General features: G+C 46.1%; 3 protein-coding genes across 3 annotated transcripts; all 3 read left to right on the forward strand.

The window, feature by feature from the left end:
• Window positions 1-3,507: 3,507 nt before the first annotated feature.
• Window positions 3,508-5,027, forward strand: LOC128712834 (phospholipase B1, membrane-associated-like). The gene is made up of 4 exons (XM_053807704.1): window positions 3,508-3,696; window positions 3,786-4,114; window positions 4,194-4,468; window positions 4,573-5,027. Exons 1-4 carry the CDS (start codon window positions 3,508-3,510, stop codon window positions 5,025-5,027), a joined length of 1,248 nt encoding a protein of 415 aa, XP_053663679.1.
• A 4,985-nt stretch (window positions 5,028-10,012) lies between these two features.
• LOC128712835 (phospholipase B1, membrane-associated-like) lies at window positions 10,013-11,520 on the forward strand. The gene is made up of 4 exons (XM_053807706.1): window positions 10,013-10,201; window positions 10,291-10,592; window positions 10,672-10,946; window positions 11,066-11,520. Exons 1-4 carry the CDS (start codon window positions 10,013-10,015, stop codon window positions 11,518-11,520), a joined length of 1,221 nt encoding a protein of 406 aa, XP_053663681.1.
• A 4,260-nt stretch (window positions 11,521-15,780) lies between these two features.
• Window positions 15,781-17,300, forward strand: LOC128712836 (phospholipase B1, membrane-associated-like). The gene is made up of 4 exons (XM_053807707.1): window positions 15,781-15,969; window positions 16,059-16,387; window positions 16,467-16,741; window positions 16,846-17,300. Exons 1-4 carry the CDS (start codon window positions 15,781-15,783, stop codon window positions 17,298-17,300), a joined length of 1,248 nt encoding a protein of 415 aa, XP_053663682.1.
• Window positions 17,301-21,788: the final 4,488 nt, after the last annotated feature.

A 21,788-nucleotide genomic window follows, 5' to 3' on the forward strand; every position in this document is an offset into this window, starting at 1 on the left:
CCAACGTCCAATGTGGTCATCACCATCCAACGTGGTCTCAATACCAGGTAACGCGGATGCGGTGGATGCAGAACATGGAACACTTGACACCTGCGGATGCAAACATTTAATATCGCACAGGAACTGCGAGTGTTCCGGACGGAAACCCTCAACAGGAGTCAAGCCACGAAGAAAGCATGTAAACCAGTGATGCAAAGCCAAAGAAGAGATTATGACAAAAAGGACCCCTGGCAATTGTTTTTCTAAAGTACATAAAACTTCGCAAATCGAGAAGTCACTTACCTTCTCTCGGCTGGTCATCGTCATAATCATGAACGACCAAAGGATCTTCGTTTGTCGGTGGGACCTGATTCGGTGATTGTGGTGGTTCACGCCCCTCGGTATGATAGCGTCTTCCGGGAGCTGTCAGCGTTTCATCGACAATCCAATACACCTCGGCTTGTTCTTGCAAGGCAAAATTTGGATACAATCTCCATTGCGGTGCCGTCTGACGTTGGACCGGGTGGATTGTAATATCCACCGCTGGAACTGTACCTGTACGTGGTGTAGCTGGAATATTACCAGCCGATGCAACAGAACCACAACGTGGTGTAGCTGGAATATTACCAGCCGATGCAACAGAACCCGAACGTGGTGTAGCTGGAATATTACCAGCTGATGCAACAGAACCCGAGCGTGGAATAGCTGGAATATCGCCAGCCGGTCGTACAGAACCCGAACGTGGAGCAGCCGGAATATCGCCAGCCGGTCGTACAGAACTACAACGTGGAGTAGCTGCAATATCGCCAGCCGGTCGTACAGAACCCGGACGTGGAGTAGCTGGAACATTGCCAGCCGATGTAACAGAACCCGAACGTGGAGCAACCGGAATATCGCCAACCGGTCGTACAGTACCCGAACGTGGAGTAGCTGGAACATTGCCAGCCGGGGCTCCGAAGCCTGATCGTGCAGCAGCTGCCGTCCGCTTTTTTGCACCAACCCCTGGTGTAAGTACCGTCGCTTGGCCTTTTCCACTGTTAACACAGGCAGTACATGCCCGGCCTGTAGCTGGTGCGCTTGCAACGTCTAACCAGTAGATAGTCGGATTTCGGTGGGAACGTACTAGACGTACCTGGGGCTGGTCGCACGATGCCACCAACAGGGTTCCTCGAGCGTTTGAACGACGGTGCGATCTGCCATTACGGTGCCGTCCTCCATGGGTACGGTAGTTATCATCTGCATGGGTCAATTCCTGCAAATGTCGACCAACCAGCTTCAACCAACTGCTCGCTTCAGCATGCCGATTTTGCTCTCGCAGCTCTCTTACATAACGACACAACGGACAAAGGACATCATTGAGGTTTAGCATATCCTTCACACTTTGTTGGTCACGAGGGTTTTGCGCCATTTTCAAACAAATTACACGTTTTCACTGAAAGTTTATGATTTTTGGCCGGAATACCAATGATTTCTTGAAGTTATTTTGGTAAAATACACTTTCACACACCTTAACGGAAGGCTCACTGTATTGGAGAGTTCACTTCACTGGAGCACGACGTTCGGCGACAGAGCTCTTGCGTTTCAACTGATCGTTCTGCGCCTTCCGAACCGAATGGTACCAAAGCACAGGGTGACCCGTGGCGAATGTCAACTAGCGGTTGTCATCCGCTATTCAGCAGCCGCTGTCACAATGCCGCGACTGACTGACTGATGTTCACCGTGAACCTTACCTTGCCGGAGACACCGAACGGTGATGCGGACTTCACGTACATGTCGCTGGACTGCTTTCATCTCAGCCAGAAAGGGTACGCCTTGGCCTCGAACGCACTGTGGAATAATATGCTTGAACCGGTTGGGGGAAAATCGATGAACTGGGAGAGAGAATTCACGCTGTTCAAGTGTCCTAGTGCGGACGTTCCATTTCTGCGTACGCCCGGCAATAGCTACGGACAACGGGTACTGCACCGCACCTGGAGGAAAGCGCACCTTATCTAAATGTGATATTAAATCTATACACACACGTACACGTGGTCGGGACGGGTGGATTGGACAGGAGATTATGGCTATCAATGCACCAATCGATTTATAGATCATTTCGCTACTCGTTGTAGGTTCTTAAGATATGCGTAACGGATAGGATCCTTCATCATACGTTCTCATGCATGTACATCCACAGGAACATCTCAATAAAAAATAAGATTTTTATACAGTCTGTTCACGCAAAATAACACCGCAAGCAGGAAGTTGACAGTTGACGATCGGTTTCGTTCAGTTTCGTCAACTGTCGGAAAGTGAGCGCCAGGGGCACTCAAAAAACAATTTTTATAAATACGGGTGCCACGAAATAAAACATCCTCTCCTTTACTACGCTACATCAACTGCAAGTCCGGTAAATATTACAACACAAGAAAATAATCCGAAATCTGCAAATCCGTTCACAGTCTTTTCTGAGTTACGCGAATAATGCGTGCCAGAGATATTCGCGTAACTCGAATTCTCGTTATAATATCGTTTATAGTTGGTATTCAATGATCAATTTCTTCATTTCACATTACGAAGCACACTAATAATTGATATTTTCACGTTTATTTCGTCAAATAGAGTACATCTTTAACAAAACTAATATTTTTAATATCAAAATGTAACGTAGTTTTGGGTAAATTTGAAATTTGACAAATACAAACTTCATTTCAATTACAATTACATTACAATTCAATTACACAAATTATCTATATTTTGGAATTCGCGTACCTCGCGTGTCGCTTCACTCGTAAAAAGAATGTACTTAATTTAACGATGGTGGTGTGTTGTCCCAAATATTTCTCAGCTGCCCACGATGTTTACATCCGAAAACGCTATGACGACTTTCGGAAGAAATTCTTTGGGATTGTTAAATAAAACGCAAGACATGATCATTTGTTTAAAACAAGCAGAAAGCTTTATTGGTTAGTAATGGCGACGCGTGTAATTTTTTTTAAACATACCCATTGATAGATATGTTCGTACATTAGAACGAAAACATCGCTTTCTGTTTGCGATGTGGATAATGCATTGTGTAAGTAAACCATGTTTGGAATAGTGTGACGCTTCTTCATATAAATCGTCCTTGTTCCGCATCGTGCGGTTTAGTTTGTAGTTAAAACCAATCGCTTTTTGATTGCGACATCAATAATCAAGTAATGTGTTGATAAAACGTTAAAGTACAATATGAAGATTATTTATCTGTCGTCCTTGCGTCGTCACGGCAAGCGCAAGTGACACTTAGAGATACTATAAAAGCTCGGGTTCATTTCACAACCGATTTCAAAACGGAATTCACTGTTCCAACAGAAGCAACGCGAGGACGTGCCTCGACTGCCACTGTCTGAAAGTTTCCTTTACGTTCTTCGTAGACGATCTTCGTGGCGATCGAAATCGGTTGGATGATTTTGAGCTGATTCCTTTTAACTAAAAACAAACATCATTCATGTAAGTAATTGTGAGTAAGATAAACATATAACAACGTAAAACGCATTTTTCCAATTCAGAATGCATGTTCTACCATTGTCCCTGTCGCTACTGCTATTATTGAGCACCATAGACGCTACGATCGCTCAGGAGGAAGTGTCCTTTCTCGATGATCCTCCTTTTATAACGCTCTATCGGAAGATACACAACTTTCTGTTTGACAACGTCGGTCCAAATTCGGACCGATTAAATCAAGCTCGCTCGCAAGGGGTATGTCAATCTAGGAACATTTCTACCGACAAGATCTTGCCATGCTCGAATTTCTCTCCTAATCATTCGCCTTCCTATTCCTGATACAGAAAGTGCAATCTCCCGTACCATCTGAGCAAGCTTTTCCCTGTCCTACGGAAGGCATGCGTAGCTCCAAAGTTCCTATCTCGGTTCACGAGCTACGTCCTGGAGACATCGACGTGATAGCGGCACTCGGTGATTCGCTAACCGCCGGCACCGGAGTGCTGGCAACCGGAATTCTCGAGCTGGTCATCGAGAATCGAGGCCTGTCGTGGTGCATCGGAGGACAAGGTACCTGGCGTCAATATCTAACTTTACCGAACATACTGAAGGTGTTCAATCCGAACCTGAATGGTTATGTCGTTGCCGACAGTCTATCCATCGACAGGGAGTCAAGGTAATTGAACGCATTGGCTTCCCACTTGCAAAATAGTCCCTTCTATACTGTTTTCTTAATTTTGATTTCTGGGCCACAGATTTGATGTGGCCGAAATAGGCGGCATGAGTCAGGATCTGCCGCACCAAGCGAGAAATCTCATCAAACGTATGCAGTCGGATCGAACGGTCGATATCAAAAATCATTGGAAGCTGATAACTATTCTCATCGGACATAATGATTTCTGTAGCCGCATCTGCTACCTGCCCAAGCCCGAGAAAGCACTCTACCAACATGAGCAAAATTTGCTGGAAACCTTGAGACTACTTCGCAAGTCTCTGCCTAGAACTATGGTTAATATTGTGGCAACAATCAGTAAGCATGCGATTAATAGCATATATGTTGGAAAACAAATAATATTGAAAGAATCTCCCTCTTCTCTTTCCGTTTCCGTTCATCTTCCCTTCAACTGCATGCAGATGTTAGCATCTTGAGAACGTTCATCCCGAAGCCAGCGTCGTGCGTTACCACTCATTCGTTCGAGTGTTCCTGTGTGTTTGGAGCACGGTTTGAGTCCTTCCAACCGCGGCTGGAGCGTATCATGAAGCAGTGGAACCGAGTACAGCAGACCGTCGCCGAGCGGGACGAGTTCTCCAGTGACTCCGATTTCGTCGTTAACTATCAACCATTTCCGGAGCATCTGACGCTGCCTACGCTCCAGAACGGTGACACCGATGCAGGCATCGCCTCGGTCGACTGTTTCCATTTCAGCCAACGGGGACACGCGATCGCGGCGAACAGCTACTGGAACAATCTGATCGATCTCGTGGGCAATAAGTCGGAGCTGGTGCACAGGGAGTTTGAACGTTTCAACTGTCCGATGAAGGGAAGACCGTTTCTTGCGACGAGTAAGAACAGTTTAGGACGGTTCTGAAAGTAGACAAAACATACCAAATTGTTACAACCATGAAGATGTGTGATTGGGACAACACATCGTAGAAGAATTATTTGTTATTGTTACGTCATGCTTCTTCTAAGTAGAAAATAAATTTCAAGAAAAAAAATAATTGAGCCCCGAATGGGGGAAACATCACCGAACCCCAAATGTAGAAAAAACACACGTAGTGCACAGACGCTCAGAGATGTGGAGCACATTTTCTATGCGATCAGCAAATTTTGTGCTCGGGCCGACCCGACCCAGCCACACATCACACACCGGAAGCAGGCACGTGAAGAATTTCAGACAAAGAAAAATACTGGCGACATAGACGCGCCGGAAAACTAAACCATCCAGAAACGGTCGCTTTATTTTACGACGATAAGCGAAGGGATTCGATCCGGTCGTACGATCGCAGACAGGAAAGCCATTTGCGGCGCGAACCCTTCACAGCAACTCGACGCCACCGGTCCCGATTCTCGCACAATGGCGACAATCTGGTAAATGACGCAACGTCACGTACAGTGGAATGCGATGACGCCATCCGTTCGACTAGCGTAACGAAAGTTTGGAACCTTCTGCGATTGCCATTTTTATTGGAATGCTTATGTCAGCTGGTGGCTAGAATTCGAACAATCATCGACATGGACTAGAATTGAACTAAGCTAAAGCTAATGAATGAACCTTCAATTAAAAATGTTCCTGCAATCCCCTGGTCGGCCAACGTCCAATGTGGTCATCACCATCCAACGTGGTCTCAATACCAGGTAGCGCGGATGCGGTGGATGCGGAATCAGGAACACTTGACACCTGCGGATGCAAACATTTAATATCGCACAGGAACTACGAGTGTTCCGGACGGAAACCCTCAACAGGAGTCAAGCCACGAAGAAAGCATGTAAACCAGTGATGCAAAGCCAAAGAAGAGATTATGACAAAAAGGACCCCTAGCAATAGTTTTTTCTAAAGTACATAAAACTTCGCAAATCGAGAAGTCACTTACCTTCTCTCGGCTGATCATCGTCATAATCATGAACGACCAAAGGATCTTCGTTTGTCGGTGGGACCTGATTCGGTGATTGTGGTGGTTCACGGCCCTGGGTATGATAGCGTCTTCCGGGAGCTGTCAGCGTTTCATCGACAATCCAATACACCTCGGCTTGTTCTTGCAAGGCAGAATTTGGATACAATCTCAATTGCGGTGCCGTCTGACGTTGGACCGGGTGGATTGTAATATCCACCGCTGGAACTGTACCTGTACGTGGTGTAGCTGGAATATTACCAGCCGATGCAACAGAACCCGAACGTTGAGTAGCTGGAATATTACCAGCCGGTCGTACGGAACCCGAACGTTGAGTAGCTGGAATATCGCCATCCGGTCGCACAGAACCCGAACGTGGAGCAGCCGGAATATTACCAGCCGATGCAACAGAACCACAACGTGGTGTAGCTGGAATATTACCAGCCGATGCAACAGAACCCGAACGTGGTGTAGCTGTAATATCGCCATCCGGTCGTACAGAACCCGAACGTGGAATAACTGGAATATTACCAGCCGGTGCAACAGAACCACAACGTGGAGTAGCTGGAATATCGCCAGCCGGTCGTACAGAACCCGAACGTGGAGCAGCCGGAATATCGCCAGTCGGTCGTACAGAACCAGAACGTGGAACAGCCGGAATATCGCCAGTCGGTGTAACAGAACCCGAACGTTGAGTAGCTGGAATATCGCCAGCCGGTCGTACAGAACCCGAACGTGGAGCAGCCGGAATATCGCCAGTCGGTCGTACAGAACCAGAACGTGGGGTAGCCGGAATATCGCCAGCCGGTCGTACAGAACCCGAACGTGGAGTAGCTGGAATATCGCCAGTCGGTGCAACAGAACCCGAACGTGGTGTAGCTGTAATATCGCCATCCGGTCGTACAGAACCCGAACGTGGAATAACTGGAATATTACCAGCCGGTGCAACAGAACCACAACGTGGAGTAGCTGGAATATCGCCAGCCGGTCGTACAGAACCCGAACGTGGAGCAGCCGGAATATCGCCAGTCGGTCGTACAGAACCAGAACGTGGAACAGCCGGAATATCGCCAGTCGGTGTAACAGAACCCGAACGTTGAGTAGCTGGAATATCGCCAGCCGGTCGTACAGAACCCGAACGTGGAGCAGCCGGAATATCGCCAGCCGGTCGTACAGAACTACAACGTGGAGTAGCTGCAATATCGCCAGCCGGTCGTACAGAACCCGGACGTGGAGTAGCTGGAACATTGCCAGCCGATGTAACAGAACCCGAACGTGGAGCAACCGGAATATCGCCAACCGGTCGTACAGTACCCGAACGTGGAGTAGCTGGAACATTGCCAGCCGGGGCTCCGAAACCTGAGCGTGCAGCAGCTGCCGTCCGCTGTTTTGCACCAACCCCTGGTGTAAGTACCGTAGCTTGGCCTTTTCCACTGTTAACGCAGGCAGTACATGCCCGGCCTGTAGCTGGTGCGCTTGCAACGTCTAACCAGTAGATAGTCGGATTTCGGCGGGAACGTGCTAGACGTACCTGGGGCTGGTCGCCCGATGCCACCAACAGGGTTTCTCGAGCGTTTGAACGGCGGTGCGATCTGCCATTACGGTGCCGTCCTCCATGGGTACGGTAGTTATCATCTGCATGGGTCAATTCCTGCAAATGTCGACCAACCAGCTCCAACCAACTGCTCGCTTCAGCATGCCGATTTTGCTCTCGCAGTTCTCTTACATGACGACACAACGGACAAAGGACATCATTGAGGTTCAGAATATCCTTAGCACTTTGTTGGTCACGAGGGTTTTGCGACATTTTCAAACAAATTACACGTTTTCACTGAAAGTTTATGATTTTTTGTCGGAATACCAATGATTTCTTGAAGTTATTTTGGTGAAATACACTTTCACACACCTTAACGGAAGGCTCACTGTATTGGAGAGTTCACTTCACTGGAGCACTGCGTTCGACGACTGGCACTTCGATAATGCGACAGAGCTCTTGCGTTTCAACTGATCGTTCTGCGCCTTCCGAACCGAATGGTACCAAAGCACAGGGTGACCCGTGGCGAATGTCAACTAGCGGTTGTCATCCGCTATTCAGCAGCCGCTGTCACAATGCCGCGACTGACTGACTGATGTTCACCGTGAACCTTACCTTCCCGGAGACACCGAACGGTGATGCGGACTTCACGTACATGTCGCTGGACTGCTTTCATCTCAGCCAGAAAGGGTACGCCTTGGCCTCGAATGCACTGTGGAATAATATGCTTGAACCGGTTGGGGGAAAATCGATAAACTGGGAGAGAGAATTCGCGCTGTTCAAGTGTCCTAGCGCGGACGTGCCATTTCTGCGTACGCCCGGCAATAGCTACGGACAACGGGTACTGCACCGCACCTGGAGGAAAGCGCACCTTATCTAAATGTGATATTAAATTTATACACACACGTACACGTGGTCGGGACGGGTGGATTGGACAGGAGATTAAGGCTATCAATGCACCAATCGAAATAAAGATCATTTCGCTACTCGTTGTAGGTTCTTAAGATATGCGTAACGGATAGGATCCTTCTTCATACGTACTTATGCATGTACATCCATAGGAACATCTCATTTAAAAATAAGATTTTTATACAGTCTGTTCACGCAAAATAACACCGCAAGCAGGAAGTTGACAGTTGACGATCGATTTCGTTCAGTTTCGTCAACTGTCGGAAAGTGAGTGTCAGTTGCACTCAAAAAACAAAATTTATAAATACGGGTGCCACGAAATAAAACATCCTCTCTTTTTCTACGCTACATCAACTGCAAGTCCGGTAAATATTACAACACAAGAAAATAATCCGAAATCTGCAAATCCGTTCACAGTCTTTTCTGAGTTACGCGAATAATGCGTGCCAGAAATATTCGCGTAACTCGAATTCTCTTCATAATATCGTTTATAGTTAATATTCAATGATCCATTTCTTCTTTTCTCATTACGAAGCACACTAATAATTGATATTTTCATGTTTATTTCGTCAAATAGAGTACATTTTTATCAAAATTTATACTTTTAACATCAAAATGTAACGTAGTTTTGAGCAAATTTGAATTTTGACAAATACAAACTTCAATTCAATTACAATTACATTACAATTCAATTACACAAACTGTCTAAATTTTGGGATTCGCGTATCTCAAATTCGAGTAACTCCAGTGTCGCTTCACTCGTAAAAAGACTGTACTTAATTTAACGATGGTGGTGTGTTGTCCCAAGTATTTCTCAGCTGCCCAGGATGTTTACATCCGAAAACGCTATGACGACTTTTGGAAGAAATTCTTTGTGATTGTTCAATAAAACGCAAGACATGATCATTTGTTTAAAACAAGCAGAAAGCTTTATTGGTTAGTAATGGCGACGCGTGTAATTTTTTTTAAACATACCCATTGATAGATATGTTCGTACATTATAACTAAAACATCGCTTTCTGTTTGCGCTATGGATAATGCTTTGTGTTAGTAAACCATGTTTGGAATAGTATGACGCTTCTTCATATAAATCGTCCTTGTTCCGCATCGTGCGGGTTAGTTTGTAGTTAAAACCAATCGCTTTTTGATTGCGACATCAATAATCAAGTATTGTGTTGATAAAACGTTAAAGTACAATATGAAGATTATTTATCTGTCGTCCTTGTGCCGCATGGCAAGCGCAAGTGACACTTAGTGATACTATAAAAGCTCGGGTTCATTTCACAACCGATTTCAAAACGGAATTCACTGTTCCAACAGAAGCAACGCGAGGACGTGCCTCGACTGCCTCTGTCTTAAAGTTTCCTTTACGTTCTTCGTAGACGATCTTCGTGGCGACCGAAATCGGTTGGATGATTTTGAGCTGATTCCTTATAACTAAAAGCAAACATCATTCATGTAAGTAATTGTGAGTAAGAGAAACATATAACAACGTAAAACGCATTTTTCCAATGCAGAATGGATGTTCTACCATTGTCCCTGTCGCTACTGCTATTATTGAACACCAATGACGCTACGATCGCTCAGGAGGAAGTGTCCTTTCTCGATGATCCTCCATTTATAACGCTCTATCGGAAGATACACAACTTTCTGTTTGACAATGTCGGTCCAAATTCGGACCGATTAAATCAGGCTCGCTCGCAAGGGGTATGTCTATCTAGGAACATTTCTACCGACAAGATCTTGCCATGCTCGAATTTCCCTCCTGATCATTCGCCTTCTTATTCTTGATACAGAAAGTACAATCTCCCGTACCATCTGAGCAAGCAAGCTCCAAAGTTCCTATCTCGGTTCACGAACTACGTCCTGGAGACATCGACGTCATAGCGGCTCTCGGTGATTCGCTAACCGCCGGCACCGGAGTGCTGGCAACCGGAATTCTCGAACTGGTCATCGAGAATCGAGGCCTGTCGTGGTGCATCGGAGGACAGGGTACTTGGCGTCAATATCTAACCCTACCGAACATACTAAAGGTGTTCAATCCGAACCTGAATGGTTATGTCGTTGGCGACAGTCTATCCATCGACAGGGAGTCAAGGTAATTTAACGCATTGGCTTCCTATTTGCAAAATAGTCCCTTCTATACTGTTTTCTTAATTTTGATTTCTGGGCCACAGATTTGATGTGGCCGAAATAGGCGGCATGAGTCAGGATCTGCCGCACCAAGCGAGAAATCTCATCAAACGTATGCAGTCGGATCGAACGGTCGATATCAAAAATCATTGGAAGCTGATAACTATTCTCATCGGACATAATGATTTCTGCAGCCGCATCTGCTACCTGCCCAAGCCCGAGAAAGCACTCTACCAACATGAGCAAAATTTGCTGGAAACCTTGAGACTACTTCGCAAGTATCTGCCTAGAACTATGGTTAATATTGTGGCAACAATCAGTAAGCATGCGATTAATAACATATGTGTTGGAAAACAAATAATATTGAAAGAATCTCCCTCTTCTCTTTCCGTTTCCGTTCATCTTCCCTTCCCTTCCCTTCCCTTCAACTGCATGCAGATGTTAGCATCTTGAGAACGTTCATCCCGAAGCCAGCGTCGTGCGTTACCACCCATTCGTTCGAGTGTTCCTGTGTGTTTGGAGCACGGTTTGAGTCCTTCCAACCGCGGCTGGAGCGTATCATGAAGCAGTGGAACCGAGTACAGCAGACCGTCGCCGAGCGGGACGAGTTCTCCAGTGACTCCGATTTCGTCGTTAACTATCAACCATTTCCGGAGCATCTGACGCTGCCTACGCTCCAGAACGGTGACACCGATGCAGGCATCGCCTCGGTCGACTGTTTCCATTTCAGCCAACGGGGACACGCGATCGCGGCGAACAGCTACTGGAACAATCTGATCGATCTCGTGGGCAATAAGTCGGAGCTGGTGCACAGGGAGTTTGAACGTTTCAACTGTCCGACGAAGGGAAGACCGTTTCTTGCGACGAGTAAGAACAGTTTAGGACGGTTCTGAAAATAGACAAACATACCAGATTGTTACAACCATGAAGAGTGATTGGGACAACACATCGTAGAAGAATTATTTGTTATTGTTACGTCATGCTTCTTCTAAGTAGAAAATAAATTTCAAGAAAAAAATAATTGAGCCCCGAATGGGGGAAACATCACCGAACCCCAAATGTAGAAAAAACACACGTAGTGCACAGACGCTCAGAGATGTGGAGCACATTTTCTATGCGATCAGCAAATTTTGTGCTCGGGCCGACCCGACCCAGCCACACATCACACACCGGAAGCAGGCACGTGAACAATTTCAGACAAAGAAAAATACTGGCGACATAGACGCGCCGGAAAACTAAACGATCCAGAAACGGTCGCTTTATTTTACGACGATAAGCGAAGGGATTCGATCCGGTCGTACGATCGCAGACAGGAAAGCCATTTGCGGCGCGAACCCTTCACAGCAACTCGACGCCAGCGGTCCCGATTCTCGCACAATGGCGACAATCTGGTAAATGACGCAACGTCACGTACAGTGGAATGCGATGACGACATCCGTTCGACTAGCGTAACGAAAGTTTGGAACCTTTTGCGATTGGCATGTTTATTGGAATGCTTATGTCAGCTGGTGGCTAAAATTCGAACAATCATCGACATGGACTAGAATTGAACTAAGCTAAAGCTAATGAATGAACCTTCAATTAAAAATGTTCCTGCAATCCCCTGGTCGGCCAACGTCCAATGTGGTCATCACCATCCAACGTGGTCTCAATACCAGGTAACGCGGATGCGGTGGATGCAGAACATGGAACACTTGACACCTGCGGATGCAAACATTTAATATCGCACAGGAACTGCGAGTGTTCCGGACGGAAACCCTCAACAGGAGTCAAGCCACGAAGAAAGCATGTAAACCAGTGATGCAAAGCCAAAGAAGAGATTATGACAAAAAGGACCCCTGGCAATTGTTTTTCTAAAGTGCATTAAACTCCACAAATCGTGAAGTCACTTACCTTCTCTCGGCTGGTCATCGTCATAATCATGAACGACCAAAGGATCTTCGTTTGTCGGTGGGACCTGATTCGGTGATTGTGGTGGTTCACGCCCCTCGGTATGATAGCGTCTTCCGGGAGCTGTCAGCGTTTCATCGACAATCCAATACACCTCGGCTTGTTCTTGCAAGGCAAAATTTGGATACAATCTCCATTGCGGTGCCGTCTGACGTTGGACCGGGTGGATTGTAATATCCACCGCTGGAACTGTACCTGTACGTGGTGTAGCTGGAATATTACCAGCCGATGCAACAGAACCACAACGTGGTGTAGCTGGAATATTACCAGCCGATGCAACAGAACCCGAACGTGGTGTAGCTGGAATATTACCAGCTGATGCAACAGAACCCGAGCGTGGAATAGCTGGAATATCGCCAGCCGGTCGTACAGAACCCGAACGTGGAGCAGCCGGAATATCGCCAGCCGGTCGTACAGAACTACAACGTGGAGTAGCTGCAATATCGCCAGCCGGTCGTACAGAACCCGGACGTGGAGTAGCTGGAACATTGCCAGCCGATGTAACAGAACCCGAACGTGGAGCAACCGGAATATCGCCAACCGGTCGTACAGTACCCGAACGTGGAGTAGCTGGAACATTGCCAGCCGGGGCTCCGAAGCCTGATCGTGCAGCAGCTGCCGTCCGCTTTTTTGCACCAACCCCTGGTGTAAGTACCGTCGCTTGGCCTTTTCCACTGTTAACACAGGCAGTACATGCCCGGCCTGTAGCTGGTGCGCTTGCAACGTCTAACCAGTAGATAGTCGGATTTCGGCGGGAACGTACTAGACGTACCTGGGGCTGGTCGCCCGATGCCACCAACAGGGTTTCTCGAGCGTTTGAACGGCGGTGCGATCTGCCATTACGGTGCCGTCCTCCATGGGTACGGTAGTTATCATCTGCATGGGTCAATTCCTGCAAATGTCGACCAACCAGCTCCAACCAACTGCTCGCTTCAGCATGCCGATTTTGCTCTCGCAGTTCTCTTACATGACGACACAACGGACAAAGGACATCATTGAGGTTCAGAATATCCTTAGCACTTTGTTGGTCACGAGGGTTTTGCGACATTTTCAAACAAATTACACGTTTTCACTGAAAGTTTATGATTTTTTGTCGGAATACCAATGATTTCTTGAAGTTATTTTGGTGAAATACACTTTCACACACCTTAACGGAAGGCTCACTGTATTGGAGAGTTCACTTCACTGGAGCACTGCGTTCGACGACTGGCACTTCGATAATGCGACAGAGCTCTTGCGTTTCAACTGATCGTTCTGCGCCTTCCGAACCGAATGGTACCAAAGCACAGGGTGACCCGTGGCGAATGTCAACTAGCGGTTGTCATCCGCCATTCAGCAGCCGCTGTCACAATGCCGCGACCGACTGACTGATGTTCACCGTGAACCTTACCTTCCCGGAGACACCGAACGGTGATGCGGACTTCACGTACATGTCGCTGAACTGCTTTCATCTCAGCCAAAAAGGGTACGCCTTGGCCTCGAACGCACTGTGGCATAATATGCTTGAACCGGTTGGGGGTAAATCGATAAACTGGGAGAGAGAATTCACGCTGTTCAAGTGTCCTAGTGCGGACGTGCCATTTCTACGTACGCCCGGCAATAGCTAAGGACAACGGGTACTGCACCGCACCTGGAGGAAAGCGCACCTTATCTAAATGTGATATTAAATCTATACACACACGTACACGTGGTCGGGACGGGTGGATTGGACAGGAGATTATGGCTATCAATGCACCAATCGATTTATAGATCATTTCGCTACTCGTTGTAGGTTCTTAAGATATGCGTAACGGATAGGATCCTTCATCATACGTTCTCATGCATGTACATCCACAGGAACATCTCAATAAAAAATAAGATTTTTATACAGTCTGTTCACGCAAAATAACACCGCAAGCAGGAAGTTGACAGTTGACGATCGGTTTCGTTCAGTTTCGTCAACTGTCGGAAAGTGAGCGCCAGGGGCACTCAAAAAACAATTTTTATAAATACGGGTGCCACGAAATAAAACATCCTCTCCTTTACTACGCTACATCAACTGCAAGTCCGGTAAATATTACAACACAAGAAAATAATCCGAAATCTGCAAATCCGTTCACAGTCTTTTCTGAGTTACGCGAATAATGCGTGCCAGAGATATTCGCGTAACTCGAATTCTCGTTATAATATCGTTTATAGTTGGTATTCAATGATCAATTTCTTCATTTCACATTACGAAGCACACTAATAATTGATATTTTCACGTTTATTTCGTCAAATAGAGTACATCTTTAACAAAACTAATATTTTTAATATCAAAATGTAACGTAGTTTTGGGTAAATTTGAAATTTGACAAATACAAACTTCATTTCAATTACAATTACATTACAATTCAATTACACAAATTATCTATATTTTGGAATTCGCGTATCTCGAATTCGCGTACCTCGCGTGTCGCTTCACTCGTAAAAAGAATGTACTTAATTTAACGATGGTGGTGTGTTGTCCCAAATATTTCTCAGCTGCCCACGATGTTTACATCCGAAAACGCTATGACGACTTTCGGAAGAAATTCTTTGGGATTGTTAAATAAAACGCAAGACATGATCATTTGTTTAAAACAAGCAGAAAGCTTTATTGGTTAGTAATGGCGACGCGTGTAATTTTTTTTAAACATACCCATTGATAGATATGTTCGTACATTAGAACGAAAACATCGCTTTCTGTTTGCGATGTGGATAATGCATTGTGTAAGTAAACCATGTTTGGAATAGTGTGACGCTTCTTCATATAAATCGTCCTTGTTCCGCATCGTGCGGTTTAGTTTGTAGTTAAAACCAATCGCTTTTTGATTGCGACATCAATAATCAAGTAATGTGTTGATAAAACGTTAAAGTACAATATGAAGATTATTTATCTGTCGTCCTTGTGTCGTCACGGCAAGCGCAAGTGACACTTAGAGATACTATAAAAGCTCGGGTTCATTTCACAACCGATTTCAAAACGGAATTCACTGTTCCAACAGAAGCAACGCGAGGACGTGCCTCGACTGCCACTGTCTGAAAGTTTCCTTTACGTTCTTCGTAGACGATCTTCGTGGCGATCGAAATCGGTTGGATGATTTTGAGCTGATTCCTTTTAACTAAAAACAAACATCATTCATGTAAGTAATTGTGAGTAAGATAAACATATAACAACGTAAAACGCATTTTTCCAATTCAGAATGCATGTTCTACCATTGTCCCTGTCGCTACTGCTATTATTGAGCACCATAGACGCTACGATCGCTCAGGAGGAAGTGTCCTTTCTCGATGATCCTCCTTTTATAACGCTCTATCGGAAGATACACAACTTTCTGTTTGACAACGTCGGTCCAAATTCGGACCGATTAAATCAAGCTCGCTCGCAAGGGGTATGTCAATCTAGGAACATTTCTACCGACAAGATCTTGCCATGCTCGAATTTCTCTCCTAATCATTCGCCTTCCTATTCCTGATACAGAAAGTGCAATCTCCCGTACCATCTGAGCAAGCTTTTCCCTGTCCTACGGAAGGCATGCGTAGCTCCAAAGTTCCTATCTCGGTTCACGAGCTACGTCCTGGAGACATCGACGTGATAGCGGCACTCGGTGATTCGCTAACCGCCGGCACCGGAGTGCTGGCAACCGGAATTCTCGAGCTGGTCATCGAGAATCGAGGCCTGTCGTGGTGCATCGGAGGACAAGGTACCTGGCGTCAATATCTAACTTTACCGAACATACTGAAGGTGTTCAATCCGAACCTGAATGGTTATGTCGTTGCCGACAGTCTATCCATCGACAGGGAGTCAAGGTAATTGAACGCATTGGCTTCCCACTTGCAAAATAGTCCCTTCTATACTGTTTTCTTAATTTTGATTTCTGGGCCACAGATTTGATGTGGCCGAAATAGGCGGCATGAGTCAGGATCTGCCGCACCAAGCGAGAAATCTCATCAAACGTATGCAGTCGGATCGAACGGTCGATATCAAAAATCATTGGAAGCTGATAACTATTCTCATCGGACATAATGATTTCTGTAGCCGCATCTGCTACCTGCCCAAGCCCGAGAAAGCACTCTACCAACATGAGCAAAATTTGCTGGAAACCTTGAGACTACTTCGCAAGTCTCTGCCTAGAACTATGGTTAATATTGTGGCAACAATCAGTAAGCATGCGATTAATAGCATATATGTTGGAAAACAAATAATATTGAAAGAATCTCCCTCTTCTCTTTCCGTTTCCGTTCATCTTCCCTTCAACTGCATGCAGATGTTAGCATCTTGAGAACGTTCATCCCGAAGCCAGCGTCGTGCGTTACCACTCATTCGTTCGAGTGTTCCTGTGTGTTTGGAGCACGGTTTGAGTCCTTCCAACCGCGGCTGGAGCGTATCATGAAGCAGTGGAACCGAGTACAGCAGACCGTCGCCGAGCGGGACGAGTTCTCCAGTGACTCCGATTTCGTCGTTAACTATCAACCATTTCCGGAGCATCTGACGCTGCCTACGCTCCAGAACGGTGACACCGATGCAGGCATCGCCTCGGTCGACTGTTTCCATTTCAGCCAACGGGGACACGCGATCGCGGCGAACAGCTACTGGAACAATCTGATCGATCTCGTGGGCAATAAGTCGGAGCTGGTGCACAGGGAGTTTGAACGTTTCAACTGTCCGATGAAGGGAAGACCGTTTCTTGCGACGAGTAAGAACAGTTTAGGACGGTTCTGAAAGTAGACAAAACATACCAAATTGTTACAACCATGAAGATGTGTGATTGGGACAACACATCGTAGAAGAATTATTTGTTATTGTTACGTCATGCTTCTTCTAAGTAGAAAATAAAGTTCAAGAAAAAAATAATTGAGCCCCGAATGGGGGAAACATCACCGAACCCCAAATGTAGAAAAAACACACGTAGTGCACAGACGCTCAGAGATGTGGAGCACATTTTCTATGCGATCAGCAAATTTTGTGCTCGGGCCGACCCGACCCAGCCACACATCACACACCGGAAGCAGGCACGTGAAGAATTTCAGACAAAGAAAAATACTGGCGACATAGACGCGCCGGAAAACTAAACCATCCAGAAACGGTCGCTTTATTTTACGACGATAAGCGAAGGGATTCGATCCGGTCGTACGATCGCAGACAGGAAAGCCATTTGCGGCGCGAACCCTTCACAGCAACTCGACGCCACCGGTCCCGATTCTCGAACAATGGCGACAATCTGGTAAATGACGCAACGTCACGTACAGTGGAATGCGATGACGCCATCCGTTCGACTAGCGTAACGAAAGTTTGGAACCTTCTGCGATTGCCATTTTTATTGGAATGCTTATGTCCGCTGGTGGCTAGAATTCGAACAATCATCGACATGGACTAGAATTGAACTAAGCTAAAGCTAATGAATGAACCTTCAATTAAAAATGTTCCTGCAATCCCCTGGTCGGCCAACGTCCAATGTGGTCATCACCATCCAACGTGGTCTCAATACCAGGTAGCGCGGATGCGGTGGATGCGGAATCAGGAACACTTGACACCTGCGGATGCAAACATTTAATATCGCACAGGAACTACGAGTGTTCCGGACGGAAACCCTCAACAGGAGTCAAGCCACGAAGAAAGCATGTAAACCACCGTTGCAAAGCCAAAGAAGAGATTATGACAAAAAGGACCCCTGGCAATTGTTTTTCTAAAGTTCATAAAACTTCGCAAATCGTGGAGTCACTTACCTTCTCTCGGCTGATCATCGTCATAATCATGAACGACCAAAGGATCTTCGTTTGTCGGTGGGACCTGATTCGGTGATTGTGGTGGTTCACGGCCCTGGGTATGATAGCGTCTTCCGGGAGCTGTCAGCGTTTCATCGACAATCCAATACACCTCGGCTTGTTCTTGCAAGGCAGAATTTGGATACAATCTCAATTGCGGTGCCGTCTGACGTTGGACCGGGTGGATTGTAATATCCACCGCTGGAACTGTACCTGTACGTGGTGTAGCTGGAATATTACCAGCCGATGCAACAGAACCCGAACGTTGAGTAGCTGGAATATTACCAGCCGGTCGTACGGAACCCGAACGTTGAGTAGCTGGAATATCGCCATCCGGTCGCACAGAACCCGAACGTGGAGCAGCCGGAATATTACCAGCCGATGCAACAGAACCACAACGTGGTGTAGCTGGAATATTACCAGCCGATGCAACAGAACCCGAACGTGGTGTAGCTGGAATATCGCCATCCGGTCGTACAGAACCCGAACGTGGAATAACTGGAATATTACCAGCCGGTGCAACAGAACCACAACGTGGAGTAGCTGGAATATCGCCAGCCGGTCGTACAGAACCCGAACGTGGAGCAGCCGGAATATCGCCAGTCGGTCGTACAGAACCAGAACGTGGAACAGCCGGAATATCGCCAGTCGGTGTAACAGAACCCGAACGTTGAGTAGCTGGAATATCGCCAGCCGGTCGTACAGAACCCGAACGTGGAGCAGCCGGAATATCGCCAGTCGGTCGTACAGAACCAGAACGTGGGGTAGCCGGAATATCGCCAGCCGGTCGTACAGAACCCGAACGTGGAGTAGCTGGAACATTGCCAGCCGGGGCTCCGAAACCTGAGCGTGCAGCAGCTGCCGTCCGCTGTTTTGCACCAACCCCTGGTGTAAGTACCGTAGCTTGGCCTTTTCCACTGTTAACGCAGGCAGTACATGCCCGGCCTGTAGCTGGTGCGCTTGCAACGTCTAACCAGTAGATAGTCGGATTTCGGCGGGAACGTACTAGACGTACCTGGGGCTGGTCGCCCGATGCCACCAACAGGGTTTCTCGAGCGTTTGAACGGCGGTGCGATCTGCCATTACGGTGCCGTCCTCCATGGGTACGGTAGTTATCATCTGCATGGGTCAATTCCTGCAAATGTCGACCAACCAGCTCCAACCAACTGCTCGCTTCAGCATGCCGATTTTGCTCTCGCAGTTCTCTTACATGACGACACAACGGACAAAGGACATCATTGAGGTTCAGAATATCCTTAGCACTTTGTTGGTCACGAGGGTTTTGCGACATTTTCAAACAAATTACACGTTTTCACTGAAAGTTTATGATTTTTTGTCGGAATACCAATGATTTCTTGAAGTTATTTTGGTGAAATACACTTTCACACACCTTAACGGAAGGCTCACTGTATTGGAGAGTTCACTTCACTGGAGCACTGCGTTCGACGACTGGCACTTCGATAATGCGACAGAGCTCTTGCGTTTCAACTGATCGTTCTGCGCCTTCCGAACCGAATGGTACCAAAGCACAGGGTGACCCGTGGCGAATGTCAACTAGCGGTTGTCATCCGCCATTCAGCAGCCGCTGTCACAATGCCGCGACCGACTGACTGATGTTCACCGTGAACCTTACCTTCCCGGAGACACCGAACGGTGATGCGGACTTCACGTACATGTCGCTGAACTGCTTTCATCTCAGCCAAAAAGGGTACGCCTTGGCCTCGAACGCACTGTGGCATAATATGCTTGAACCGGTTGGGGGAAAATCGATGAACTGGGAGAGAGAATTCACGCTGTTCAAGTGTCCTAGCGCGGACGTGCCATTCCTGCGTACGCCCGGCAATAGCTAAGGACAACGGATACTGCACCGCACCTGGAGGAAAGTGTACCTTATCTAAATGTGATATTAAATTTATACACACACGTACACGTGGTCGGGACGGGTGGATTGGACAGGAGATTAAGGCTATCAATGCACCAATCGAAATAAAGATCATTTCGCTACTCGTTGTAGGTTCTTAAGATATGCGTAACGGATAGGATCCTTCTTCATACGTACTTATGCATGTACATCCATAGGAACATCTCATTTAAAAATAAGATTTTTATACAGTCTGTTCACGCAAAATAACACCGCAAGCAGGAAGTTGACAGTTGACGATCGATTTCGTTCAGTTTCGTCAACTGTCGGAAAGTGAGTGTCAGTTGCACTCAAAAAACAAAATTTATAAATACGGGTGCCACGAAATAAAACATCCTCTCTTTTTCTACGCTACATCAACTGCAAGTCCGGTAAATATTACAACACAAGAAAATAATCCGAAATCTGCAAATCCGTTCACAGTCTTTTCTGAGTTACGCGAATAATGCGTGCCAGAAATATTCGCGTAACTCGAATTCTCTTCATAATATCGTTTATAGTTAATATTCAATGATCCATTTCTTCTTTTCTCATTACGAAGCACACTAATAATTGATATTTTCATGTTTATTTCGTCAAATAGAGTACATTTTTATCAAAATTTATACTTTTAACATCAAAATGTAACGTAGTTTTGAGCAAATTTGAATTTTGACAAATACAAACTTCAATTCAATTACAATTACATTACAATTCAATTACACAAACTGTCTAAATTTTGGGATTCGCGTATCTCAAATTCGAGTAACTCCAGTGTCGCTTCACTCGTAAAAAGACTGTACTTAATTTAACGATGGTGGTGTGTTGTCCCAAGTATTTCTCAGCTGCCCAGGATGTTTACATCCGAAAACGCTATGACGACTTTTGGAAGAAATTCTTTGTGATTGTTCAATAAAACGCAAGACATGATCATTTGTTTAAAACAAGCAGAAAGCTTTATTGGTTAGTAATGGCGACGCGTGTAATTTTTTTTAAACATACTCATTGATAGATATGTTCGTACATTATAACTAAAACATCGCTTTCTGTTTGCGCTATGGATAATGCTTTGTGTTAGTAAACCATGTTTGGAATAGTATGACGCTTCTTCATATAAATCGTCCTTGTTCCGCATCGTGCGGGTTAGTTTGTAGTTAAAACCAATCGCTTTTTGATTGCGACATCAATAATCAAGTATTGTGTTGATAAAACGTTAAAGTACAATATGAAGATTATTTATCTGTCGTCCTTGTGCCGCATGGCAAGCGCAAGTGACACTTAGTGATACTATAAAAGCTCAGGTTCATTTCACAACCGATTTCAAAACGGAATTCACTGTTCCAACAGAAGCAACGCGAGGACGTGCCTCGACTGCCTCTGTCTTAAAGTTTCCTTTACGTTCTTCGTAGACGATCTTCGTGGCGACCGAAATCGGTTGGATGATTTTGAGCTGATTCCTTATAACTAAAAGCAAACATCATTCATGTAAGTAATTGTGAGTAAGAGAAACATATAACAACGTAAAACGCATTTTTCCAATGCAGA

Source organism: Anopheles marshallii, chromosome 3 (genome assembly GCF_943734725.1).
Source record: "Anopheles marshallii chromosome 3, idAnoMarsDA_429_01, whole genome shotgun sequence".
NCBI lineage: Eukaryota > Metazoa > Arthropoda > Insecta > Diptera > Culicidae > Anopheles > Anopheles marshallii.